At 45.5% G+C, this 26,365-nt stretch overlaps 2 protein-coding genes across 6 annotated transcripts in view; one reads left to right on the top strand and one right to left on the bottom strand.

Annotated features, from left to right (window-relative positions):
- Nucleotides 1-26,365, bottom strand: part of HEATR4 (HEAT repeat containing 4) — a 90,336-nt gene that overhangs the window by 9,873 nt on the left and 54,098 nt on the right. For 2 of the 4 annotated variants that reach the window (XM_061181012.1, XM_061181011.1), the window contains exons 3-17: nt 23,514-24,463; nt 22,373-22,563; nt 21,207-21,347; nt 19,702-19,905; nt 18,211-18,354; nt 14,186-14,365; nt 13,140-13,300; nt 12,392-12,496; nt 10,125-10,243; nt 9,234-9,414; nt 8,596-8,665; nt 7,547-7,736; nt 6,787-6,865; nt 5,513-5,672; nt 4,041-4,099 (exon numbers count right to left, since the gene is read on the bottom strand). In XM_061181012.1, coding sequence (XP_061036995.1) covers nt 4,041-4,099; nt 5,513-5,672; nt 6,787-6,865; nt 7,547-7,736; nt 8,596-8,665; nt 9,234-9,414; nt 10,125-10,243; nt 12,392-12,496; nt 13,140-13,300; nt 14,186-14,365; nt 18,211-18,354; nt 19,702-19,905; nt 21,207-21,347; nt 22,373-22,563; nt 23,514-24,394 — 2,865 coding nt within the window. In that variant the 5' untranslated portion in view covers nt 24,395-24,463. Of the gene's footprint in view, nt 1-4,028; nt 4,100-5,512; nt 5,673-6,786; nt 6,866-7,306; nt 7,737-8,595; nt 8,666-9,233; nt 9,415-10,124; nt 10,244-12,391; nt 12,497-13,139; nt 13,301-14,185; nt 14,366-18,210; nt 18,355-19,701; nt 19,906-21,206; nt 21,348-22,372; nt 22,564-23,513; nt 24,464-26,365 lie in introns of those variants that run through there. The other 2 variants (XM_061181014.1, XM_061181013.1) reach the window with 2 other exon arrangements.
- On the top strand, nt 1,947-12,292 carry RIOX1 (ribosomal oxygenase 1). 2 transcript variants are annotated; one of them, XM_061181017.1, is made up of 3 exons: nt 1,947-4,324; nt 4,798-4,974; nt 12,177-12,292. In XM_061181017.1, the coding sequence occupies exon 1, from the start codon at nt 1,970-1,972 to the stop codon at nt 3,920-3,922; it is 1,953 nt and encodes a 650-aa protein (XP_061037000.1). In that variant the 5' UTR covers nt 1,947-1,969; the 3' UTR covers nt 3,923-4,324; nt 4,798-4,974; nt 12,177-12,292. The 2 variants fall into 2 exon arrangements, with proteins under 2 accessions (XP_061037000.1, XP_061036998.1); XM_061181015.1 differs by lacking the exon at nt 12,177-12,292 and adding an exon at nt 9,255-9,550.

Genomic DNA, 26,365 nt, shown 5'->3' on the forward strand with positions numbered 1-26,365 from the left:
TGTGAGGAAGAGGATTGAGAGATCAAACAGAACCACAGAAAAGGCCCTAGAGGCCATGTAGTCTAACCTGCTTATAATTGCTTGCAAGGTTGTAAACTCTTTGGGAGGGAGTTTGGTAAAACCTATAATAATCACAAAAATTATCTTGCCCTATAATAATCACAAAAATTATCTTGACCCAGCAATTCCATTCCTGGTAATCTATCATAAATGATTCAAATGAAGACAAGTAATCTTTATGTATAAAGCAACAATAGTTACATGGGGACAGTGACCACGTTCTCGACAGTTGCACCCTCATGCCTACCACAGTGCCTGTTAATGAGAGGCCCAGATTTAAGAAGTCGATTTAAGGTTCAGAGGAGGAGAGTTTGAAGATTCTGGAGAGGGAAGTTGTAGCTAATAAAACAAAATCCCAGAGGGGGTGGGAAGGGCAGTTATCAAGAATACAAGAATGGCCCCGATTCCCCTGAGGAGGCGCAGGTCAGCCCCCTCCCCACCCCTGCCGCCAGAGTGAACTGGCTTGACGAGGGACCAAAGTTCCCCTGGACCAAGACGCTGCACGCAGCTCTTCCTAAACAGCATGGGCAGCTCGGAGAGAACACGTGGGACTCAGAGTTGGTCTCCCGCAGCAGCTTGGGGACGCAGGAAATTTCTTGGATGGATGCTCAACTGCCACCAAAAACAGTGAGGATATCGCTCACCTCTGCATTCCCGGTGTCTACAAGAGCGCCTGGCATACGGTCACCTCTCAAGACCTTCTGAAGTAGGATAACACTAGACGTGGACTCTAAAAATAATCTTAGGCAGCCTGTCTGTATAGTGAAGCTCCTTTGAGTCACTTTGACTGGAGAAACTTGGGTCACTTGGTTAAGCACAAGCCAATCATTGTGGCCTTAGGATACGGGATTCCACTGATGCTCCAGGCCTTCCACAGTCTGGGAGCATTCACTGTGCTCCGCAGCACTTCTGGAGACCAAGTGGAGCCCCAGCACAGGATGGTTTTCCAAAGGAAATTCAGTGTCTTTCTTGGGGGTGGGGGCGGGGAGGGGATGGCCGGGATGGATGCTGGGCAGGTAGAGTCAGCATATGTTCATTGAATATGGAATTATTAAGTCAGAAAATATTCCTTTCCAGTTTAATTAAGAAGTAGCCTTGGAGATGAACTTGAAGTTTGAGCTGGATTGAACTAGCAAAGATGAAGGGAAGAAAAAGGAAAGTGTGCATTTCCTTGCAGGTTGATCGTGTCCTCTGAAACGTTAAGTCTCATGAAGGCAGGTGATAGTCTGTTTCGTTGTCTTGTTTATGATTGTTACCCCGATGCCATCGCAATGTCTGTCACTTAGTAGTCAGAAAACATTTGTTAAATTAAAAATAAAAATAAAAAAAGAATACAAGTAGAAAAGTCTGTAGCTTCATTTTCAGAGAGAGAGAGCAATGACTGAAAATTTGTAATGGAGAGAGGAGGAAGGGAAGTTACGGGGAGGAATTTAGGGCTTCAATCAGTCTGTAAAGAGACTCCGGTGGACCGAAGTTTGAACCTAGAACTTTGCCTGAGGACATTCCTTGAAACCAAGAATTGTGTGCTTCCTCATGCAAAGCTGCTGGGGAACGTGTTTTTCAGAAACGGGGACCTCCCGAGGAACACTGCAATTTGCAGACACTAGAAGGAAAAAGTTCAGTAGCTAACTTTCTTTCTCCTGGAGTCCCTGGCAACTTGATTTGTAAACTGCCCCCTAAATATGGAATCCGTGTTAATTTGGCAGGGACTCCGCCGCTCTAGGGGGAAGCCATGCATTGAATTAACATTTTCTAACGGGGCCAGCCGGAGGCGCCGGCGGAAGAATGGTGGGCGGGGACAACCCAGAGGCGGCTGGAGGCCCACCCCCTTCCCAGAGTACACTGCGGAAGCCGCCTGCCTGAGCCGGTTTCTCGCCATCTCCCGCTGGGCTCGGGAGAGGGTAGGACTATGGACGGGCTCCGGGCTAGCGCTGGGCTGCTGAGGCGCGGGCGGTTGAGGCGCCGGCGCCAGCCACAGCCACATAGCGGGTCGGTCCTGGCCCTGCCCCTGAGGCCCAGAAAGATCCGAAGGCAGCTGAGGAGAAGTGTCGCGTCCCGGATGGCCGCGCTGAGGTCCCAGGCGCTGCCGAGCGAGGACACGGAGGACTCGAAGGACTCGAGGGTGGAGTCGATGGTCGACGATCCCAGGGACCCGCTGGCTGGAGGGGCGGCGGCCCTCTCGGATGTGACCCGGCGGGAGCCGTACGGCCACCTTGGGCCCGCGGAGCTGTTAGAGGCCTCGCCCGCGTCCCGCTCCCTGCAGACTCCCCGCGCCCTGGTGGAGGCGCAGACCCCGCCGACGCGCCTGGTGGAGGCATCCGCCCTGCCGGCACGCCTGGTGCAGGCCTCGGGCCCCCCGCCGCGCTTGGTGGAGGCCTCGGCCGTGCTGTGCTCTGCCCAGCACTTGGCGGCCGCCCCGCCGTCCGTGGCTCCAGCGACGCTGTCGGGGCCGCAGGGGGAAAGCGCGGGCGGGGAGCTGCCCTGGGACTCCCCGCTGCAGCGCGTCTTGGCTGAGCTGAACCGCGTCCCCAGCAGCCGGCGGCGGGCGGCGCGCCTCTTCGAGTGGCTCATCGCGCCCATGCCGCCCGACCATTTCTACCGGCGCCTATGGGAGCGCGAGGCTGTGCTGGTGCGGCGGCAGGACCACACCTACTACCAGGGTCTTTTCTCTACCGCCGACCTGGACTCAATGCTGCGCAACGAGGAGGTGCAGTTCGGGCAGCACCTGGACGCCGCGCGCTACATCAGTGGGCGGCGCGAAACCCTGAACCCACCCGGCCGCGCCCTGCCCGCCGCCGCGTGGTCCCTGTACAGGGCCGGCTGCTCCCTGCGCCTCCTCTGTCCGCAGGCTTTCTCCACCACCGTGTGGCAGTTTTTGGCTGTGCTCCAGGAGCAGTTTGGAAGCATGGCAGGCTCCAACGTTTACCTCACGCCCCCCAACTCGCAGGGCTTTGCCCCCCACTACGACGATATCGAGGCTTTTGTGCTGCAGCTGGAAGGTAGGAAACTCTGGCGGGTCTACCGACCGCGGGTTCCGACCGAGGAACTAGCCCTGACATCCAGCCCCAACTTCAGTCAGGAAGACCTAGGAGAGCCGGTGCTACAGACAGTGCTGGAACCTGGAGATTTGCTCTATTTTCCCCGAGGCTTCATTCACCAAGCCGAATGCCAGGATGGAGTGCACTCTCTGCACCTGACCTTGTCCACATACCAGCGCAATACCTGGGGCGACTTCCTGGAGGCTGTACTGCCTCTGGCAGTGCAGGCTGCAATGGAGGAAAATGTGGAGTTTCGTAGGGGACTGCCCCGAGACTTTATGGATTACATGGGGGCCCAGCATTCGGAGTCTAAGGATCCGCGAAGAACTGCTTTCATGGAGAAAGTGCGGGTCTTGGTTGCCCGCTTGGGACACTTTGCCCCTGTCGATGCTGTGGCTGACCAGAGAGCCAAAGACTTCATCCACGATTCTCTGCCCCCTGTGTTGACTGATAGGGAGAGGGCACTAAGCGTTTATGGGCTCCCAATTCGCTGGGAGACTGGGGAACCTGTAAACGTGGGGGCCCAGTTGACAACAGAAACAGAAGTGCACATGCTTCAGGATGGTATAGCTCGGCTGGTGGGTGAGGGAGGCCATTTGTTTCTCTATTATACAGTGGAAAACTCCCGAGTTTATCATCTGGAAGAGCCCAAGTGCTTGGAGATATACCCCCAGCAAGCTGATGCCATGGAACTCCTGCTCCGCTCCTACCCAGAGTTTGTGAGGGTAGCGGACTTGCCCTGCGACAGTGTGGAGGACCAGCTTTCCTTGGCGACCATGTTATATGACAAGGGGCTGCTGCTCACCAAGATGCCTCTAACCTGAACTAGTTACTCCTTGATTGCCAGAAACAAGACAGTAGTGATTCTCTCCTACCACCACCACTTTTTTGGGGGGAAAAATTCGTTCTTACCTTAATAACTATCACTGTGCTTACATTTACCTTTATGACTGCTTCAATGTCACAGAACTCAGACGGTCTTCTAGGAAACACCACCTCATCTAGGCACAAAAGTAAAAGCAGAAGTTGGAGGTGGAAGAAGGAGCTTTTTCTGAAGTAACCTTGATTCCTGATCGTTTGAGAGTACCAACTTCATCATCACCCTCAGGCTTCCGTGTACTGTGTGGCATTTGCTGTGTTACTCTGCTTGAGACATTAGAAGTTTTTATTTGGAATTTGCATCCTTCATTTGAGTTCTCTTTCATCAGTCTGGGGGGAGGGTTGGGGTCAGTATCCTGTTTGTTACTGTGAGTTTGTGTGAATGTTAGAAAAGTTATTAAAGTGCCAGAGAATGTTTTCCTTTTTCTAGGGCTAAATTATTATGTGGCATGGTTTGAAGAAATGTGGGAGGAGGGAGGTCGATAGGGAAAATCAACAGCTGAGGTGAAAGGTAACTTGGGGCGGTTGTAGGATTGGGGCCAATTCTGCAACTTTGGGGGTAATTTATTCATTTTAATCATGTTACTTGAACCCCAAACAGCACAATCCTATTAGAAAAGTTATGAGTATATTATGTTTTTAAAAGTGTATTATGGTTTTGCTCAGTGTTTGCTTGCATCAGTGGCTGGCACTGCTCCCAGAGAGACAGAATGTCACCTAGTTGTGCTGTCATAGGCCTCAGTCAGCCAACTTGTAGCAAGCTGGCCAGGAGGGAAGGCTGGTGTTCAAGTTACTTTCCACTCTCATTTTTTTCTGGCAGTTGGAAGAAACTTCCCCAAATCTGGCAAGTGAATATTCTCATGGTTGGTGGAAAAGAGCCTGGTGTACCAGAGAGAGCACTGGACTTGGAACCAGAAGACCTGGGTTTGGGGTGGTGGCTGGTGGGCAGTTGGCTGAATGACCTGAGGCTGCTGCTACGCCTGGGCACACTGATTTTGTAAGTATGTTTTGGTACAGCTTGATGTCTACACCTCATCATTTAGGTTGTATCTGGAACTTTTAAGATCCTTTCACCGTAACTGATAGGTTGAGTTATATAAAGCTGAGAACTTTATGAAATCTTTTTTTTTTTAAGTTGCAAAAGCGTAGATGTACGTATAATCTCACTTTCCAGAGGTAATATTACTATTCAAGGTTAAGCTTCAAGGCTTTTTCTGAGTGCTTAACCAGACATACACACGGCAGTTTTTTGTTTTGTTTTTCTAAGGCGTCCTTTTTTTGACCTAACTTTTCAAATTGGTTCAGATCGAATTACATCATTCTTTTTTTAAGGGGCAGATAGCAAATCAGAGCCTGGGGGAGGGGGACAAGGAAAAGATAACCGAAGGACTGAGAGGATGGTGGCCAAGAAGAAAAGAAAGTGTCCTTTCCTGGCTCTCATCCTACAGGGCTCACAACTAAGTCCCCAAACATCCAATCCTGAAAAAGACTTGTTAAAGGAGTCAAGGCATAGGATTCACCCCTAGAAAACTTACCCTGAAAAGTTTCTTGGAGAAAAGTATGTAATTTCAGTGGTTTTTGCCCCTGTTTGGGTTGCATGTAAACACGTTTTGCTTCCTCCTTCACTTTTCCTATGACTGTCTCAATCTTGAATATTTTCTGTATCAACAGTTCCTTTTGGCTTAGTGTTTGAATCTGAATCAGAACAAATGTTGATAAAAACAACTATACTAGGCTGTAAATCATCAAAAAGCGTTAATAAAGTAGCATTGTATCATGCTTATTAGTATTAGGTGGTACGTAAATGCCTGAGAACATTGTTCCCTGGTGATATTGGTTGGACATGTTTCACATCTGTTATTGAAAAATTTACTTTAGCTTTTTGGGCATGATGAAAGGAATCTGCTAAGAAATGCTTGCTTGATGTGAAATTGGTTTTGTGAATTATATGAAGAATCTTTTGCCTTTTTAAAGTCTTTTTCCCTCTATTCATCTCTAACAGCTTTGAAAAATTAGAACCACCTGTTCAGCTAGAGTTCCTTTGGTGAAAGAGCCCAGATTAGGAATTAAGGAAAGTTTAGAAGGAAAAAGAAAATCTAGGGACTTCCCTGGTGGCGCAGTGGTTAAGAATCCGCCTGCCAATGCAGGGGACATGGGTTCGAGCCCTTGTCTGGGAATATCCCACACGCCGCGGAGCAACTAAGCCCGTGCGCCGCAACTAAGCCCGTGCGCCACAACTACTGAGCCTGTGCTCTAGAGCCGGCGAGCCACAACTACTGAAGCCCATGCGCCTAGAGCCCATGCTCCTCAACAAGAGAAGCCACTGCAATGAGAAGCCCGTGCGCCGCAACGAAGAGTAGCCCCCACTTGCAGCAACTAGAGAAAGCCTTGCGCAGCAATGAAGACCTAACGCAGCCAAAAAAAATTAATTAATTAAAAAAAAAAAAAAATCTAGGGGGCCAATTCCAGTCCCTCATTCCTTCTTTATGCCTATCTGCAAAAAAGAAAGAACTTGGGTTTAGAGGATGGTGGGGAAAAAAAGGGAAGGAAAGGAAACAATATTTCAGAAACAACTGATTTTGAGGACTAAGGGGATTTTTGCTTTGTTTTACTTTTTACTAGTAGGATTTTATAATCCTATCGCACACAGATGTATTTTGTATCTTCAAGTGAGATATTGTATCTGGGGCTGTAGAAAGTATTTCTGTGTTGGGGAAGAGGGTACGTACATGCTTAGGGGGGAAAAGGGCCTGAGAAACTCTTGAGAGCCCTGAATTTTTTCTTGAAAACATAGCTTGTACTTATCTACCCTGTTCTTGATCTCCTGAAGCATTTCTTGGTTTCCTTCATTTTCTAAGTTGAGTATCTTCATTGCATGGTGAATTTCTCTGAAAGGTAAGAAGAACTTCTTAGGTTGTTCTTCCTATCCTTAAAGCATGGAGGTGGAAAATACAGGACTTGGAATCAGACAAGAATCCTAAGTTCCAATCCTAACTGTGCAGTTTTGCTGAGCTTTATGTGCAAAAAATGGTATGATGCTTAGCTTGTAGGGATGTTCTGTAGTTTTTGAGATGATATACTTGAAGGTACTAGATATTATTTATTGAACACCTTTATGACAGGTACTAACATGTTATCTCATTAATCATCACCACAGACCCATAAGGCAGACTGCCGTCTGCATTTGATACATGAAAAAATGGGCTCAGAGAATTTAAGTAACTTACCCAGACTCACAGAGCTAGCACATGTCTGAGCTGGGGTTCAAATCCTGGTCTTTTTGACGCTAAAGCCTATTGTCACTAAGTAGGCACTTGATAAATGTTAGTTGAATAAAAAAACCCACCTGGGATGATGAACAAGTACGTAAACTACATGAGCTTGACTTTTAATCTAATTCAGGCCAGTTTTTCTGTTACCCACTTGCTAAGTAGATGAATGGCCCAGGTGAGCCTGTGCTTTTTACAGCCATTAAGCAGCCTGGAAAGGCAGGCACATACTCTGTTAACAAGGTTGGGAGAGTTGGCAGTACAAGAGGTCATGGCAGGAACCAGAGGGTTAGTGCTTACTTTAGGACAGCATCATGGTTCTCTAGGAGCAGCACGTCTAGGAAGGTGTCCCTGACTCGGTCTCCTTGAAGTTTGAGGGCTAGGATGCTACGGCAAGCCTCTAGTCGTACACCTGGTGATTCTTCGTAGTGGATAGCCCAGAGCAGGAGGTCTGTCAGTTGGGGACTCACGTGGCCAATTTGTCCCAAAGCTGCAGAGATTAGAGGGCAGTGTGTTCCACTGTCACTTAAGATTGAGTTTGCTATATCCTAGCATCCAGAAATGGCCTTATTAATAAATAATAATAATAATAAGGTATAGGCAACCACTTGCTAAATTAAATATTGCAAATGCTAAACTAAGTATTTTGTCTTTACCTTCCCTTTAGATGACAATTACCATTCGAATTTTAGGAATGGGTTAGAATAGGACATTATCCCCAGAGAATTCCCAGAAGGGGGGTATTCCATGCCATCCTTGTCCATTAGGATGTGAGAATATACTAATTTACCTATTTATCTAGGAATGAGATATGGGATAGATAACTCAGAAGACCAACCTAGTCAAGGCAGGGTAATGGGGAAAGAAGGCACAATTACTTCGCAGCTTAACCCAGGGCTGATTCTTAAAGGGACCTGCCAGACTGTCAGAGAGAAACAATGCCAAAAATCCCTAAAAAGAAACTCTAGGAAATTTGAGGGCAGGATTTTAGGTTTGTAGCAGTCTTGAATCTGGTCTGACTTTTACAGAGTCCTATGGTTGAAACCTACAGAGAAAGCAAGTATATCCAACAGTGGATACCTGCTTGGAACTCATACCTAATTCTGTTGGCAGGGATTGTCTTGTCAGCCCTTTGCCTTAACGCGTTTGACATAGACCTAGACTCCTTAACTAAAAATTAAAAAGAACAAGAAAATAATCTTTCATTTCTCAGGCAAGGAACTTCTGAGAAGCTGTGATTATCCCCTCCCTTACACTCTACTCTCTTCCTGAAGAGATTCTGGGGATCATCTATACTAAAATATGGGAAGGTATTAGAGGTTGAGGAGCTGGGGCCACTCCTGTAATACCTCGAATGGCAAAGGCCTTGATTTTCCAGCAGGGATCTCTCTGTATGAGATTCAGAAGGCATTCAAGGACCTGGGATGGATAAAAGGCAGTGCTGAGTAGAGAGAATCAGAGCAAGAATGAACCAGAGACAGGGACCCCTCTTGTCTAAATGTGCTTTAACTGGAAAAGTGGCCTTCTTATCAAACCTAGTGAAAAAATGAGCTGGAGCCAGAAGTACTGGCTTAGGCGCATAGTGTTCTTATCTCCTATCTGCAGATTGATTTTCCCAGCTCACAGATCTATGGCCATATAGGCTTCTTTTGAATACCTCCATCAGGTTTTCCACTATTAACTAGGGGATTATAACTCGATTCACTGGAGTTGATCCCTAAGCCTATCAGTACCCATGTAATGAGAAGCTAGTTAACTGAGGTAAGAACAGGATTCAGGGGTGCGCTCTAAAGTGAAGTCTAGGCTGGCTTGGAGCCTAAGTGTGGGCCTAACTGTTGGTGTGGCCTATATATCTCCTCACCTTCCTTGTTCTGATCTCTCATTCTGTGTCCCCACAGAATGGTGAGTATACTATGTACGAATGAAGCACAGGGTAATGCCCTCTTGGGTTAATCAGGTTAAGATGGTACATGTTTCCTTGACTCACCATATTATCATGGATCTGCAGGGCACCAGCAGCCAAACAAGCTGCCTGCCGAACTGCCATGAAGTCATCAGAGAAGGAGCTCAGAAAGCTTGGGAGAAGTTTGGCGGTCATGAGCTTGAGCCCACGAATCAGGGAGAGGGCTTCCACACGCTCCTGGAAGTTTCCTTGGCCCAGCTTGACTCTGTAAGGCACAGGTGCTTTTATTTTCCCTCCTTAAACTTTTGGTCCCTCTCCCTACGCCCACCCCCAGTGCCCTCAGGATAAAATCCAACTTCTGTAGGCTCTCCATTATCCATTCCCACCCTTTCCTACTTAGCCTTATGCACGTTAATTTAAGTTTCACCAGGTAGAGAGACCTCAACTGTTTTATTTACTTGAATCCCTATTACCTAGAGTATGCTAGGCGCTAAACTATGTTGAATGACTGAATAAAGGAAACTTTAAACATGGATCTCTTGCTACAGTCAAGTTCTCTTCCCCACTGCCCTCACATGTGCCATGTTCATTTCTGTATTTGGCTCCCAGTGTGGAAGGTCTTACCTTCTCTCTGCCTACGTAGTCTTACCCATCCTTCATGAAACTTGACTTTGCTAGGCATTTGTGTATCTTGCCTGTATAATCAGAATCATGTCATACATTTGAACTCTCAAACATCTAAAACAGTGCCTAACACCTAGTGGGCATTCAATTAATGATTCTTCCCTTAGCCACATTGTTAGTGTCTGTAGGGGCTGTTGATGTTTTATTTTATTAAAAAAAAAATCCTGCAATGGGATCTATACAATGCTGAGCAGACAGAGCAGCTCAACAGATGCTGGCTGGCTGGAGCCCAGGCTCCCTGAACCCTTTAAGAATAAAAAAGCTTCTTTCTCCATATTGACAAGGTCTTACCTGATTGTGTCATGCACCTCTTTCCCAAGGCTCATTTGCCCCAGAGCTTGGGCAGCTGCTTGTCTCACTTTCTTATTCCAGTCACTCAACATCAGCTGGATCAACTTATGTTTCATATCCTACACATAGGTGTAATAATTAGCTACCATTTATTACCAAGTCAATTTTGTACTTGGCACTGTGCTAATAAGTATTTTTACCCATCACGTAATCCTCCCAAACAATCCCATAAGGCAGATATTACCATTTATAGGTGACAGAATGGAGGCTTAGATTTCTTGCCCAAGGTTAACCTGTTGAGTGCTGGAGCCAGGACTCAGACCTGTGTCCCCTGCATCGGCAGGCAGATTCTCAACCGCTGTGCCACTAGGGAAGCCCCCCCAGACCTGGTTTTGAAGCTTATGCTTTATTTATTCATAAATTTATTTTTATTTATTTGTTTATTTATGGCGGCTCTGGGTCTTCGTAGCTGCACGCGGGCTTCAGTAGTTGTGGCTCGTGGGCTCTAGAGTGCAGGCTTAGTAGTTGTGGCGCACAGGCTTAGTTGCTCCGCAGCATGTGGGATATTCCCAGACCAGGACTCGAACCCGTGTCCCCTGCATTGGCAGGTGGATTCTTACCCACTGCGCCACCAGGGAAGCCCGAAGCTCATGCTTTAAACTACTATATTATATCAGGGCCAGCATAATCTGTACTTGAGACTCTTAAAATTTGAAAGTGATACATTAGTAGGGTGACCAACTCATCCCAATTTGCCTGGGACTTTTCCTGGGTTTAGTACTGAAAGTACTATGTACTGGACAAGCTAGGACAGTTGGCCACCCTATGTGTTAGTACATCTCTCAAAAGGGAAGGGACGAAGATTACTAGTTGGTGATTATGTAATGTGCCCAAAGCTATTCTCCCTGCCTGAAACATCTCCCTTTTCCACCCCTATCTGATACCTGATGTTTTCCTATTCTTTTAGGATTGAGCTCAAAAAGCATCTCCTCAGTGAACTCGCCTCTGCCTTCTGTAAGCAATAGGAAATCCCCATAATACTTTACAGCTACTTCTGTTATAGCTATTTACATGTAACATTTACCAAGACGTGTTATCTTTGCATCCCCAATGGTAGCATGCTGCCCAGCATGTAGGATGTGGTCAGAAACTGCTTGCTTACTGAATGAGTGAAAGGACTGATGGACATATTGCTTAACCTCAGCAGTCTGATGTGAAGTTCTCATCTTTACCCCGCCCCCTGCTTGCTCTGCATGGCTTTTTACTTTCAGTTGGCCATCCTGAATAACAAGTGCTGAGGAGGCGAATGTGCAAATTAATCAGATGTTGTTAAAATGGTATTGTTAAATGCAGGTTCTGATTGGATTGACCCGAGGTGAGATTTTTCACTTCCAGCAAACTCCCAGGTGATACCTATGCTGCTGGTCCAGGACTTTAGCAGGAGAGTACTACTATGGCAGTCGAGGCAGAATTAACCCAGACTAGAATTACACTGATTACACTGAATGGCCAGGTTTTGTGCTTCCCACATCAAAATGTGAGGGTCAAGATGGAGGGTGCTCACTTCTCGTGGGAATGGCAGTGTTCTGGGCCATTTTGGAGTTACTCAGTGTTATAAGGAAAAGATAGTGGCACATAGGAAGAAGGAAAAATCCCATTTGGATAGCTGAAGTTGATTTTAAAATAATGGCAAGAAGGAGGTCAGGTGAAAGCCTAAATGATGGTCAGGGTTTCCCATGCCTGGAAGTCTTTTTTTCAGTTCTGTCCCAAGTCTTGCTCAGCTAACCCACACTCCTTCCTTCACAGAACTTTAACTGATAGGTTCAGCCCACACTAATCTCTCTCTGAAAAGTTTTGAGTACATTACATTTATCACTTGTTCTTGAATCATTTGTGTATGTTAGTCTTGCTACTCTAACTCTAATGTCAGGTTTTTGAAAGTAGGGACAGTATTGACTGATACTTATAAAGTACCTTGATGTGGAGGCAATGTCAAGTTACTATAAATGTTTCTAAACTTTTCTGTTTTTTTTCTTGCTTACTTCATTGTAGGTAGGTTACAGTTTGTGGACTGCCACCAGGCTGAGAAGCAGTGGCTTAAGTAATAGAACGATATGCTGGCATTTGAAGATAATTCTGGGTTAGGAGTAAGAGGTAGCAATATGGGAACAGAGATCTGTTTGGCAAGAATGGGACACTAGATAGCAGCAAAAAGTGGCATTTTGCTTAGACTTTCTGTCCTGGAAACACAGGAAGAGAAGGCTTACCACACTGACATTTCCACCAATCTGGGAGAGAGCTCGGCAGGCTACAATCCGGTCTTTCCATTGATGACTATTCAGCTCCACGGCAAGCATGGTATGTATCAGGCTCTGAGGAAATGGAAGACGTGTATGGATATCCATGATCACTTTTAGAGATGCTGGAACCTTGGAGAAGTTATATCCTAACCTGGCATCCAGCATAGTTAATGTCACAAACACATGAGATGCCCGTTGCTAGCAAAGGAAAGAGTGGGTTTACAATGGGGCACTCTTACATCCAAGCCAACTGATTTCTGGGGAACAAATCAGGGAACAAAATACAGATTTAGTAATCTGAACAGAAAATTCCTGGGACCTTCTCTTCTTAATTTAACTATCTTTCCCCTAAAATGATTTGTATATGCCTCAATCTGTGAGTTTCACATTTCTACTGGAAGTAAACAGAATTGTAGGTCTGTGTGGTTTTCAATGGTAAACTTCTAGCAGAAGCAAATTCTGCATATCACAACTTTTCTTGCCTACACAGTTAGAAACCATCTGCAGCCTACTTTTCTCACCTTTCTCAGCTAGCTGTTGTCACTTTTCCTTGTATACACCCTGGTTCACCCACACTTAGTCCGGTTTTACCTGTGCTTGAGATTATCCCTACCCAACCACCTGCATTTTCAGTTCCTTACATGCACCGACCTCAAAGACCCAATTTTTCCCCCCAAACGTGGTTTCTTTCTCTGACCCTGTAATGGACACGTACTGTCTTCCCACTTAGATGGCTCAGGAGCATACAGGACTGTTGCTCAGTGTCCTCATTCTTCTTGTTAAACAGCTGATGGAGGATCCTCTTAATCACAGGGTAAGTGGCAGCACCTTCCAGAGCCAGGCACTGAGCTGCAGCCCAGCTGTCCACGCTATTACCTGCCACAGTGGGGTGAAAAAGGAGTCCAGAATGGCGATCTCTTCTCCCCACAGAGAGAGCAGCCTTTGGGTTGGTACACAAGGCTGCTACCTGCCTGATATCTCACTTCCCTCTGCCCCCTGTCTTGAAATTCAATCCCTTATTTAAATCACATTTAAATGGATTGTATCAAGGTTCTAAATATAGACTGAAAATCTTAACCTGAAAAGTCAAATCCTAATACGTTTTTGTTAGGTAACAGCAGGAAGGCACTTCTGGCCTGGGTGAGAGATACAGTTGTCCCTCTCACTAGAGATGGGGAAGTCTGGAGTGGAGGCTTTCTTAAGACAGATGAATTAAATTGTTGAGTATCTCCATGCCGAAGGCCAAACTGGTCAGCCAGTTGTCCTCCACCCCTGCTGCCACGCCAGGAGCAGGTACATCTTTCAGACAGAGCATTTCGGCACCTTGGGCCTATCGTCTGACAGAAGCTTTTTGCTTGTATTACTCCAGCAATGCTTGTGGACAGTGCCTGTAAGTTAATGTGCAAAAATGGAAGCAAGGTGTGTTCAAGTGGTGATTTAAAAAATGTTTAGAACGTATTCTTTAATATTATTACATTATCTTTTCAATTGAAAATCTGGTTGTATGAAAAGGGACATGGTTTCTGTTCAAATGCACCTATGAAACGTTTAGCCCAGGTACCACTAGGTGGCAGTGTACCTATTTTGTAAAGTACCTGGGAAGAACAAATCTCTGAGTATCTAATGGAAGCCCAGACCCAATACAGTAGACATCGTAGATAGAGCATGATGGTGGAGAGGAAAGGATTAGGAAAAGCTGATGGTGAGATGTCCTCTCTTTACCCCATATTTCCAGGTCAGAAGTAACAAAGAGTTACTCACCCTTCAAAAGGGCAGCCTGCATGATTTCCCGGGCAAGAAGATTATGTGACTGTATGGCATATTGGCATACCGCTGCTGCCATCCGCACATTGGCATTCTTGTCACAAAGAGCAGCCTTTAGGGGGGGCTGTAGAACCTCTGGCAAGTCCTGGATAGATGGAGCTTTGACAGTTTCCTTGTCTGTGATCAAAAGAAAGCCAGTAAGAGGGTGTTAGCTAGCCCCTTTGCTTTTCTCTGAAACACAGCTTTTTCCGTAGTCACATGGTGGCCAGCCTCAGTCTCAGTTGCAGATGCTTACTGCTTCTTAATATAATTAGAGTTTAGCTGAGCCCCTACAATGGGCAGGATTTTAAGGCTGACTTTTGTGCTGGGTATTCCTGTTCCCAATCCTTTATCATCTGGCCTCTACAGAGCTGTATTCGAGCCAAAGGAGAATGTTTCCAGCTAGGCTGTGGTGACCAGCACCATTAGTTTTAGTGATGAAAATCAACCTATTTATATATTTTTGTATTTTTAATAATAGCAAATATATTTAGGTAGTGCTTTGCTGCTTATATAGTGTTTCATATTCATTATCTCATTCAGTCTTCTAACCCTCATTGAAGTAGGCAAGGCAGGTATGACTGCAGAGCTCACCTGAAATATGTGTATTGCAGGAGTCCTTTTAGGTTTAACTAAATAGTCTCACAAGACTATCATAGCCACACATGGCACTAATCTTTGGAAGGAAATAGGATGGAAGCATAGTTTGCCAACAGGACAGCATCAGGCGTTCCTTTTGGCAAGAGTTCTTGAGGTGGTTTGTCTAGCATTCCATGGAGCCTTCTGGGGACAGCTCAGGAGCCCTGGAATCGATCCCCAGGTATGTGTCTTATGTTCCACCAGAGTTATTATCTCTTTTATATAACAACTCCATAGATATAATTCCAGAGTCCTCAAAGGGCATGCTTTGATAAGTTACAGCATTCATGGGAGCCCAAAGGATGGTGCCTCCTTCAGGCGTGTATATTTCACTTGCAGTTCTTCCCAGTCCAGATGTAATTTATCAGTCAGGGTTCATTTTTATCATAAGCAATGTTGCCTACAAAGATAGTTCCTATCCTTATCAGGTTATCGGGACAACAGGTGGGCATTTAACTAAAGCTCATTTCTCAAGTAGGAGGGGAAAGTGTTTTGTTAACCTTTTGTCCACAACTAGTTTCATTTTATAGATAAGGAATTTGAAGTTCAGAGAGGTTAACTGACTTCCCAAGATGTGGCAGAGCTAGTTCTATAGCTAAGGTTTTAGAATTTCTAATCTGTCCTTTTTGCTACTACTGTGGGCCACTGTGCCATCTGTTAAGAATGGGCTAGGTGGAAATATGTGCATTTCAGGGGAACAGATAGAAGTCAATTATTTCAAGAAATAATGAGTAAGATAATTTTCTTTGGGAAGGTGTGGGGAGGAAATAAGACAAATCAAAATCTAGACACCCAGGAAAGGGATCACATGAAAGGGAATGACAAAGGTATTCTCTAATGTATGTTGAAGATTTGGCAAGATAATCTCTTGCCACCTATTTAAGGTTTTCTCTATGTGCCAGGCACTAACACACATCATCCCATTTAATACCCAAGGAAATAAGCGTTTAAATTAAAGAATGTGTACATGTGGAAGCATATAGCAGGGACATCAAACCAAGTCTGGGTGGTGGGGCAGGGAAAACTCCTCAGAGGAAGTGATACCTTAGCTGAAAATTGAAGGGCATGTATAGAAGTTAATCAGGTAAAGAGGGAGAGGTAGAGTTTCCCAGCAGAGGGAGCAGCAAATTTGAAAACCTGGAGTTAAAATGCCCGTATCTGGAACTCAGAAGACAGGAAATAAGTGAAATGAAACTTTAAAAACCTGAAAACTTTGTAGAGATAAAATTAGTCCCCACCTCTAAGAAGTTCCTTGTTTGGTAGAGATGGCAGAAAAGTAAACAGACAATTATGACAGAATGATAAATGCTAGGGCAGAATAATATCAGGATGCTACCGGACTTCCCTGGTGGCGCAGTGGTTAAGAATCTGCCTGCCAGTGCAGGGGACACAGGTTCAATCCCTTGTCCGGGAAGATCCCACATGCCGTGGAGCAACTAAGCCACTGTGCCACAAGTACTGAGCCCACGCGCTGCAACTACTGAAGCCTGCGTGCTGCAACTACTGAAGCCCATGCGCCTAGAGCCCATGCTCCACGAGAGAAGCCACCGCAATGAGAAGCCTGCTCACCGTAGCAAAGAGTAGCCCCCGCTTGCTGCATCTACAGAAAGACCTCACGCAGCAATGAAGACCCAGCGCAGCCAAAAATAAAAAATAAAAATAAATAAAAATTTTTTTAAAAGGATGCTACCATCAGCAGAGAAGGAAGAAGTATCAGCCCAGGCTTCTCACAAAAGGTGGTTTCTGAGAGGGCACTTGGGAGTTAGTAAGAGTCAGTTGGTTTTATGTCCTTTCAGCAGCATTTTATAGTTTCTGTCATCTGGGTCCTGTGTCTTGTTAAGCCAGCTCCTTGGTAGATTACAGTTCTGGCTCTTGTAGATGGGAAATTTTCCTTTTTAACTGCTTATTGCTAGCAAAGAAAAAACTATTGACATTTCTTTTTCAAAAGATTACAGACCATTGGGAAAAATGGCCAAGTCCTTAATTCATTTTACAAGGCTAGTAAAAACTAAAACTTGATAAAGATAGTATAAATAAATACAAAATTACCGATTTCACTTACAAATGTAGTAAAACATTCTAAAATATTAACAAATCAAACCCAGTGGAGTAGTAAAAGAAAGATCCATTAGGATTTATTCTAAGAGTTTAACAACAGAATTCATTATATGCACAAATTAAAGGAGAAGAAACTAGAAAATGGCTGGTAAAATTCAACACTCATTTTTGTAATAAATAGAAAAGCTCACATGTATGTTGGCATATGTTTGTAAAAGCATAGGGAAAGTGCTGGAATGCCAAACTAAACATTCGTTACCCTGGGGAATGGCATGGGGGTGGGATTGGAACTGGGAAGTGAGTTGGGAGAAGGTAATCACCTCTTTTTTTTTTTTTTAATTTTTTTGGCTGCATTGGGTCTTCGTTGCTGCGTGCGGGCTTTCTCTAGTTGTGGCGAGCGGGGGCTACTCTTCGTTGCGGTGTGCGGACTTCTCATTGCGGTGGCTTCTCTTGTTGTGGAGCAGGGGCTCTAGGCACACGGGCTTCAGTAGTTGCGTGGGCTCAGTAATTGTGGCTTGCGGACTCTAGAGTGCAGGCTCAGTATTTGTGGTGCAGGGGCTTAGTTCCTCCGTGGCATGTGGGATCTTCCTGGACCAGGGATCGAACCCATGTCCCCTGCATTGGCAGGCAGATTCTTAAGATTCACTGAGCCACCAGGGAAGTCCCACCTCTTTTTATACTCCTCTGTGTTGACTGATAATGACACTTCATATTTCTTTTGTAATAAAATGTTTAGGAAGCAGAATCTGTAGAATTTATTGGTCGATTGGTTGTGGGAAGAGGAAGGATTTTGTCCAGGATGACTCCCAGCGTCCTAGTTCAGAAACTGCGTGGATTGTGGGGATGCTGATTGCGATGTGGAATGTGGGGAGGGGTCTATGGAGAGGGTGATGAGTTCAGTATGGGACATGTTGAGTTTGAGATGTGCTGTCAAAAGAAGAGCTAAAATGGAGTCGGGAGAAAAGTGTGTGCATTCACACACACATACGCATATACTTTTTGGCTATTGTGAATGGGATCTCTCAAGGTAGAACAATGTGAACTTACTTGTAAGCTACTGAGCATCAAAGGGTGATGAAATTCGTGCAAAAAGCACTAGACTAGAAGTCAGGAATTTTAAATTCATCTCTATTACTGATAAGTTGTGTATATTCAGGCCAGTCTCTGGGTCTTGGTTTCCATTTTGTGAAATGATCTCAGATAAGCTTCAGGGTCCCCACCAGTTCAAAATTTCTATGGCTCTGTGAATTGCTTATATTCTCAAGCAGTCCAGTTCTGGCTCTCACCTGAGTCCCCCTGGCTGATGGCAATACGGGGCCGTTCTAAAGCAGCTGTGGCACAAGTGATGATGGCTTGGATCCGGATGTCATCATGGATGTCCACCAAGCTCCGCAGCAGGCCCTCTATTGTTTTATGGTGCCACTCGATGACTATACCATGAGGAGGAAAATTAGAAGAGAACCACCTGGTTAGGGCTAAATATTGTGCTGCAGGCAGGTGACAAGAAGTCCCCTTCCCCTAGGACAATTCAAGCAAAACAGCTCAGAAGAATAAAGGGCTCCAGAGATGGAGTACTGTCCTGAGGGAAGTTATTTCTCTGATGATCCATGTACCCTCTTAGGTAGTTCCCAAACAAAACTCCTAATCCCATCCTATATCCTTTTTTTTTTTTTGGCTTAAATAAGTCTTTATTGTTATCACCTGGTAAATAGTTAGGTGCAATAAAACATAGTGGTTAAGGGTACTTTGTCGTCAGACATACCTGGTTTGGAATCACAATTACTAGCTATGTGGCCTTGGATAAGTTACTTAACCTCACTGGGCTTGAGATTTCTCATTTGTAAGATGAGAATAATGCTGGAACCCACTGTATTGAGTTACGTTGAGTGTTAAATGAGTTAACTGGACAAAGTGTTTAGCAAAATGCCTGCAAGATAATAAGGGCTCACATGTTAATGATTGTGGTTATCATTAGGTTTCCTTGACTTCGAGGGCTCTTCCATCTGGCTTTCAAGGGCTTCTTCCTTTTATTGCTAACTGCTCTCTTTATAGCTTTGGAGCTTTTATTTCAGTGCTCCCACCACCTGTAGGTGCTCCCTACTGGTAGCTTTTACTCAGAATCTCTTTTCCAACCCTGTTTTTGTTTACCTGAACCAGTTTATGTGATGGATCACCTCTCTTTTTCCTGCACTAACTAAACTAGTTTTTCGTGTTCTGAAAGCCAGCAGCCCTTGAGTCTTCAAATCTTGCAGCTTTCAACACTCCTTGCTGGACCCTTCCTCTGTCCCAGGCACTTAGCCTTCTATTCCCATATCGCTGAAGGCAAAGTAAATATATGATAATCCCAAATTTACAAATGAATTTTGGAAAAGGGTTGTATATGCCACAGCCAACTGAAGTTTCTTTTGATCACTGCATTTCCATTGCTTGAGCAGCACATTTCACCCTTTCTTTCATGCATCATTTATTGAGTGTAAAGTTTCAGAGGTCAGTGAGATAGGGTCTCTGCCTGTGAAGAGTTCTCAGCATAGTGAGTTTCCACAAATTACTGATGTAAAACCTGCCCATGCAAAAAGTATCTAGATAAATGCAACTGTCATTGTGTGAAAAGCTCTTATCTAGTCTAACCTTGATGAGGCAACCAGATTTTTATGTTTCACAAGAGAGGGATGGATTTTCAAAGATTGAGAAACACTAGTCCCAGGTGAGAACCTCCTCCTTCACAAATAACATGCTGATATGTCAGGACCCCCGCCCGCCCCACCCCCTTCACTCACTTAGAGCCCAGGCCATCTTCCATTCCTGCAGCATCCTCCGCAGGACCACCAGTTCCCAAGTCACATTCTCCTTCAGTGACTCTGCCTGCTTCTTCAGTCTCCTGGTCTTCATGGGCATGTCCTCCTCCCCCACCTGCAGCAGCAGATCCTTGGCTGGTATGGGCAAAGCTGTCCAGCGCATGGCTCCTTTCACAGGTCTGCAAGCTGTGCGGGGCAGCAGTATGAGGTGTTCTGCCCACTGCCCTAAGCGTGTGTTCCCAGCCAGCATCACATTCCTATTCCTGGCTAGCACTAAGGCAAAACGAAACTGTCAAGAGCCAACTTTCCTGTGATTATGTAGGAAACTGAGTACAAGTCCCATAGGGAGTTATGACAAGTCCTGACTACAAACATGATAAAGCCACGATGATGGGGCAGAGAAATTTGGGGAAGAAAAGTTGAGATACATATAAGCCTTTTTATAAGTTTAATAAATCTTTAGGAATAAAAATATGTTTATATGTAACAACGTTTGCTCATAAAATTCAATATTTGATATATTGCCATTTAAAGTAGAATGTAATTGGCCATTAATTCCTAATTTATTAAGTTTTCTTTTTAATGTTTTTAATTTGGGAGGAGGAATGGTGCTATAAGCTGCTAAGTGTTTACAAGTGCCTTGCTGTAGGAATGATTAGTGTCTCAGTTTTAATGAGGCAGCTGAAGCCCTGGAAGGTGACTTGCCAAGACCCAACCCAAGGCTTTGCTACATGCTTTCTTCACTGCTTTATAATGGTAGCCCTCAACAAAGGAGGAGGCTGTGTGAGTTTGGTGGAAGCTGCCCACACCTGCCGTCATTAGCACTTCCTCTGCTCTAGTGGCTATTGCCTCTAGAGCCAGGCAGCACTGGAGACAGAGGTTTGGGGCTGGTGGGAAAAAGAATGGTTCACTACTGCTGCTAGTTTCTGCACACCAGGGGGCCCATCTGAAAGGTGACATTGCAAAAGAGTCATGGGGAATGGAGACGTAGTCTCTGGAGGATGGGCACTTTTTGTTTCATAAGTTTATTTCTTGGTTAACTCCTTTCCCTCTGCCTTACCTAACTTACAGAATGAAGAATGATGTACTCATGAAACAGAAATTTGAAACACAGGTTGATTCTAGGGCCTGAAGCAGGTATGGGCCTGAGAATGGAGTGGGAGGGTAGAGCCAGCCCAAGGAAAAAGGGCAGAGTGCTAGATCAGGGGTTTGATGTACTTCCTTTGGAAGCATTAAGGTGGGATCTGTCTTATTAGTAATTACTGGCCCTAAACCACTTGGTTACAACTAAGTTCCGTCTCATTTCAGCTGTATGGGCCACAAAGGCTTTTCCTGTTACAATTAGTATTTTATAATTTTATGAGATGATTTTTAGTTAGTAGGAAGGGACTCCCCTAGATGCTGGTGGTGTCCCAGCCTATGAAACAGGGGCCTTAAAGAACTAACCCTACTTCCACCTTTACCCCCATTATCAGCTTCCTGCTTACATGGTTCAGGAACTGGCTGGGAAGTCCACCTTTCTGGGGTTTCAGGGAAGACCTTAGATAGCTGCTTGTTGTATCGATTGAGGTTTTCCAGGAAAATTTGGTCTCTCTTTGCACCAATCTGGTGGATGATCTGGACTTTATCTGTGAACAGATAAATAATGAGTCCCTAGAACCCGCCTCCTTCCTCTCTTCCTGGGTTTTTGGTCACCAGGATCAGACCCAATTTCCTTTTGCCCTACTTTAAGCCTCTAGGACTCATGACTGCCATGCTCTGGGGGCATCCCTTGAAGGTGACTGTTGCTTGGAAGTATGACCTGGTGGCCTCATAAAAGCCTGGAAGCCAAGTCAGAACCTAACTTACAGGCATTGTCCCCTATGAAAAGCTAGATACTAATGAAGGGTTACCTAATTCATCTCTTATCAGTCATAAATACCTTTGTCTGAATAATTTTGTTAAACATTTTAAGAAGACTTGCAGTTGAAAGCAGTTTCGGAACAAGATGGGGGTAGGGAAGAATAAACAGCTTGGAACGTGCAGTCCTAGATTGTGTATCCTGGAAGCCCAGGCATCTAAAGGATAGCAGGATGGAAGGGGAAGGTAGTGGACATTCATGGGTATTGGGCAAGAAGCACAATATTTCTTGTCTACTTAAAGTGCATTTTTGTTAATATTGTTTTACAAATAAGGTATGTAAGGCTCAGACGGCTTATATAATTTGCTGAAGGTTAGTAGGAAGGGGCTAAGCCAGGCTTTAAGCTCAGATCTCCAGAGCCTGTGATTGTTTTTTCCAACATAGCACCTCATTGGGGGAATTATCTCAGTGAGAGAAGGGAGAACAGAGAAGAGGTAGGTTGTTCCCAAAGCTGAATCTTGCTTACTTTGCAATCCTACCTCCACTACCTCTTTAGTAAACATAAAGGGATAGAGAGAGGGGAAGGAGGAAGAAGAGTTTCCTTCCTATCAGATACCTACCCCCTGTGCCCGGCCTCCACCCCACAAACCCAAAAAAAACCTCCTGTGCTAGTAACCAGGAGGTGTCAACATGAACACTTGGTTCATCCAGGGCCTCTTATCCACACCCATGACTGTTTTATCCCCCAGCTACCTTCCACCTCCCTGCTCCATGTCCCCCTCGGCCCCCACTACAGGGCCCCAGCTCCATTACCGAAGTAAATCTCCTGTTCAAAGGTGTTGTCTGTGGAGTAAGCAAACTTTCCAGCTTGGGGATTCACCTGTCGGAAGTGGCTCTGCCTTGGGGGCTGGTAGACGCTCCCCTTTCCATCGATGTCCTCAGCAGTCTTATTGATGCCAGGCATGCTTTCAACTGTCTGCACTTGCAGCAAGTAATTGGGCAATCTTGGAATGAGTGACATGGGGAGAAAAGGGGGGACAGGTAGCTTTAATACTGGTGCCCTTAGAGGGTGCATGGACTTGGGGAAGGGAACCCACCTCCTACATTACCTCACTTTACCTATTATGTGTGTGGTTATTTAGTGGACAGACTGTAAGCTCTTTAAAGGATAGATCCATGTCGGTTCATTTACATTGTATTTCCAGCACTTTGCAGAGTGCCTGGAAAGTGGTGGCAATGCAATTTATATTTGTCCAATAAATGAATAAATAAATGTTTCCACTTATCTTTAGTTCTCTTTTAGGAATCAGGGATGTTATAGCTCCAGTCTTCCTTCCAGTTATAAATGAAAAGGAAGCAATGTGAGAAACGTGCAGTAATCCTCTTCTCTAAGCTTGTTTATTTCTCCATCCTGCTGCCAGTCAGTTTTCGAGTCAGTTGACACACTGGCTCCTTATTCAGACTGAGGCAGGACCAAACCTCATGAGGTCTCTGCCTTCCTCACTCCCACCATGGATTCGTTTCTAGGAGCACCTGGATAGTACCTGGAACAGCAGAATGGCTCAGTCTGCTGGGAAAGGCTGAGAACCCATTCCTTTAAAGGCAGTGGTTCTCAGCTGGGAGCAGCTTTGTCCCTCAAAGGGACATGTGTCAATGTCTGGAGACATCTTTGGTTGTCACACCTGGAGAGTGCTACTGGCATGCAGTAGGCTGCTGCTAAACATCCTACAGTGCACAGGACCAGCCCCACAACAAAGAATTATCCAGCCCAACACGTCAGGAGTGCTGAGGTTGCGAAACCTTACTTTGTGGAAATCTTAGCAGATTGGTGGTGGAAAACACAAGAGGTTAATGTGACAGTGTGTTCTGAAGTAAGGAGTGTGAGGCCACCCAGGAGTCCTTGAAGGGGAGCCAGGGATTCTCAAAGGCGCGCCCGAGGCCCCAGCCAGTCTACCTATAATAGACAGGAAGCAGCAGCTCTGGCTTCTTTTCCTCCTGGGTGGGCAGAACGACACTTCGGTCCTCAAATTCTGCTGTCTCTTCTTCCTCCAGCTGTTTTAAGAGCTCCAGGTCGCTGGAGGAAGTGAGCTCATGCCGGATGTGGCCCCAGTCGTATTGCTGGTGCAAGAAGCTCTGCCACTTACTGGGGGACACCCCAGGCCTCAGAGGACGCTTGTTCTGGATCCATCGGGCAGTGCGCTTGTTAAGCTTTTCCAGCACAACAGCCTGCCATGCTCTGGCCTCCTTCTCAGGAGGTGGAAGCCAGGTTTCCCTCTCCTCCAGGTTCACATCTGGAGAAAGTGACAGATCCAGCACGTCCAGCTCCCTGCTTGGATGAAGATTGAGAGGACCAGATGCTTCCTGGACTGCGCTTGCTGGCTTTGATTTCTTCAGCTTCTTAAGATCGGCAGAGCTTTCCGTCTTCATAGCCTGGGAGGTGACCCTTGTTGAGGGACCTGAAAAATCCAAGAACTTGAAGCTGATGGGCTTCTCAGGTCGGGGCTTCCTGACTTGGGGAGGCTGGATGATGCTGTCTGCATTGTAGAGATGGTCAAAGCTGTATTGGCTGTAAGGAATGCTGGCCAGCCCTCGCTGCTGCACCACCTCCTGAGAAAAGGTGAGGTTTGCAGCTGCCTGTTTCAAATATAGGTTCTTGAGGTTTGCACAGTGCTGCGGGCTGGAGTGGAAGACTGGAGACACACTGGAAACGGAGGCGCACTCCTCCTTGTTTCTTGGTTTTAAGTAGGAGAAAATCATGCCCCATCCCAGCCGTGGGGAGAGTGACTGACGGAAATGCTGGGAGAGAAAGGTCTTTCCCTTCTCGGTCTTAGTCATTGTTTCCCAGCAAATGCTTCCTTCCACACTGCCTGGTCCAGTGGAGGACCTGGAGGCATGAGCAGGCACCTGTTAAGGGGATGGGAAGAACTGGTGAGAGCTCTAGGTCAGTAGAAATTGGTAGCCCATAGCAGTCAGTAAGAAAAGAACTTGGAGAACAGGTAGGGGAGGGGGGAAGCCATGGGCATTAGAAAGACAAAAGAAAGAAATGCTGCAACATTTGAAATGGTCCTTGTTCAGACCTTTGCTTCCAGTTCTCACATTTGTCCCAAAGCTCAGACCCTCATCTCCTTATGAGGGATTACTGCTTTTCAGCAGTATCCCAGGTTTCCAGTTTTTCCCCAAAAGTTGCTTTCTCCCTGTTCAAAGAACTTACAGCGTAAAGTTCAGACAACTCAGCCTGGCATTCAGGGTTCTCCCTGAGTATGACCCCAGTTTATGACCTTGTCCTGACATGTAACCTCTCCTCTCGACTCTGCTAGCTCTTCTCCGAGTATTCTTCCCTCCACAAGTAGATCTTCCTTCTGTGCCATGTGAAGCCTTTCTTCCATACTTGACACAAATTCTGTCCATTCTTCCAGGCCCAGCTCAATTCCTCCCTACTCCGTAACTCTTTCTTGACCTATCCAGGCCTCCGTGTCATACACAGATTTACAAATCACTCCTAGTCCATTCCAGTTATTTTAACTTTTAACCCTGTGACACCTCACATCGTTAAATATTTGGCTCCTTAACTGCACCGTAAGGACCACGTCTCCAGTCTGTTGTCCTTCAGAGTCACCCAGTACTTTTCCATATTGTTACATAGTCTTCATTGTTAAAATGTTTTACAGCTACAGAATATTTTATCAAATAGGTAAATCACCTTAGCTCTTAATTATCAGGCAAGTTGTTTCCAGGTTTTAGCTAGCATGGAAAACACTGTAGAGAACAAATGCCTAGAATTAGTGCTTTTAAAAAATTTTTCCTTCTGAAGCACTTCCTTGGCCTAATAATGATAATTGACAATTATGAGTACTTTGCTAAGGGCTTTACACTGGGATGATATTATGGTCTTTATTGCCTGTGGGAAGAAGCTGAGGCTCAGAGAGGTAGGTAAATTACTTCAGATCACATAGGCCATAAGTAGCAGAGTCAGGCTTCAAAGTCAGCTGCCAGATTCCACCCCAGAGCACTTAACTTCTGTGCCACACTGGCTTTGGCTCCCTACCACTCATTTTGTTGGCCTTGCCATTCCCAGGGGCAGGTGACACTGCCCCCCCCACCTCTGCCCCAAGCATGAAGGTGAGACCATTATTCTGTTGTGCTTAGTGCCAACTCCTGCCTTTCCTGCCCTATGCACAGCGTACCCCTTAGCCTGGATCTGACTCTTCTCTCTCTCTTTCACAACACCCAGCACTGTACCTTCTATTTTTAGGGCTTGATTTATTCCATTGTCTTCTGTGTATTAAATCTGTCCTCTTGGTGTGTCTTTTTGTTAAGGGTCAGCTTTTACCTAGATGTCACTAGGCCAGAATTAATGACCTAACTCACATTAAGTCACACATGATTAATGTGATGTCCCTCCAGGAATTTTTGCACATAAGATTAAATTTAGTTGTTCCATCTCTTCACAATCACGAAGGCAACATGGCTACCAGGCACTGAGTATTTTAAAAGTCAGACTAAAAAAATTAGGGCAAGGCTAGAGGGTGGTCACAAGGTGCTGTTTTTCTTTAAAGAGTGTCTACTCTCACTAGTTGAAAATGAACTGCGAAATGAACACAATATTAGTGTTCTCCTGCCTTGTGTATTGCCTAATAGAACATCTTATTCTTAACATATCAGTGTGTCAGTATCTTGCTCCTAAGTCAGGGGGCATTTTGAGCCTAAACACTTGAAAAACAGAATGAGGACTGGTTTCACCCTAAAATGACTACCTATATGGAATGATTTGGGATGTCCCCAGATATATGCCCTTTAGCCTGTGAC

The sequence above is a fragment of the Eubalaena glacialis genome, chromosome 2 (assembly GCF_028564815.1).
Source record: "Eubalaena glacialis isolate mEubGla1 chromosome 2, mEubGla1.1.hap2.+ XY, whole genome shotgun sequence".
In the NCBI taxonomy this organism is placed as follows: Eukaryota; Metazoa; Chordata; class Mammalia; order Artiodactyla; family Balaenidae; genus Eubalaena; species Eubalaena glacialis.

Bases quoted from the DNA above. Each gene is read 5' to 3' on its own strand.
- RIOX1 (XM_061181017.1), top strand. From the start codon at position 1,970: ATGGACGGGCTCCGGGCTAGCGCTGGGCTGCTGAGGCGCGGGCGGTTG.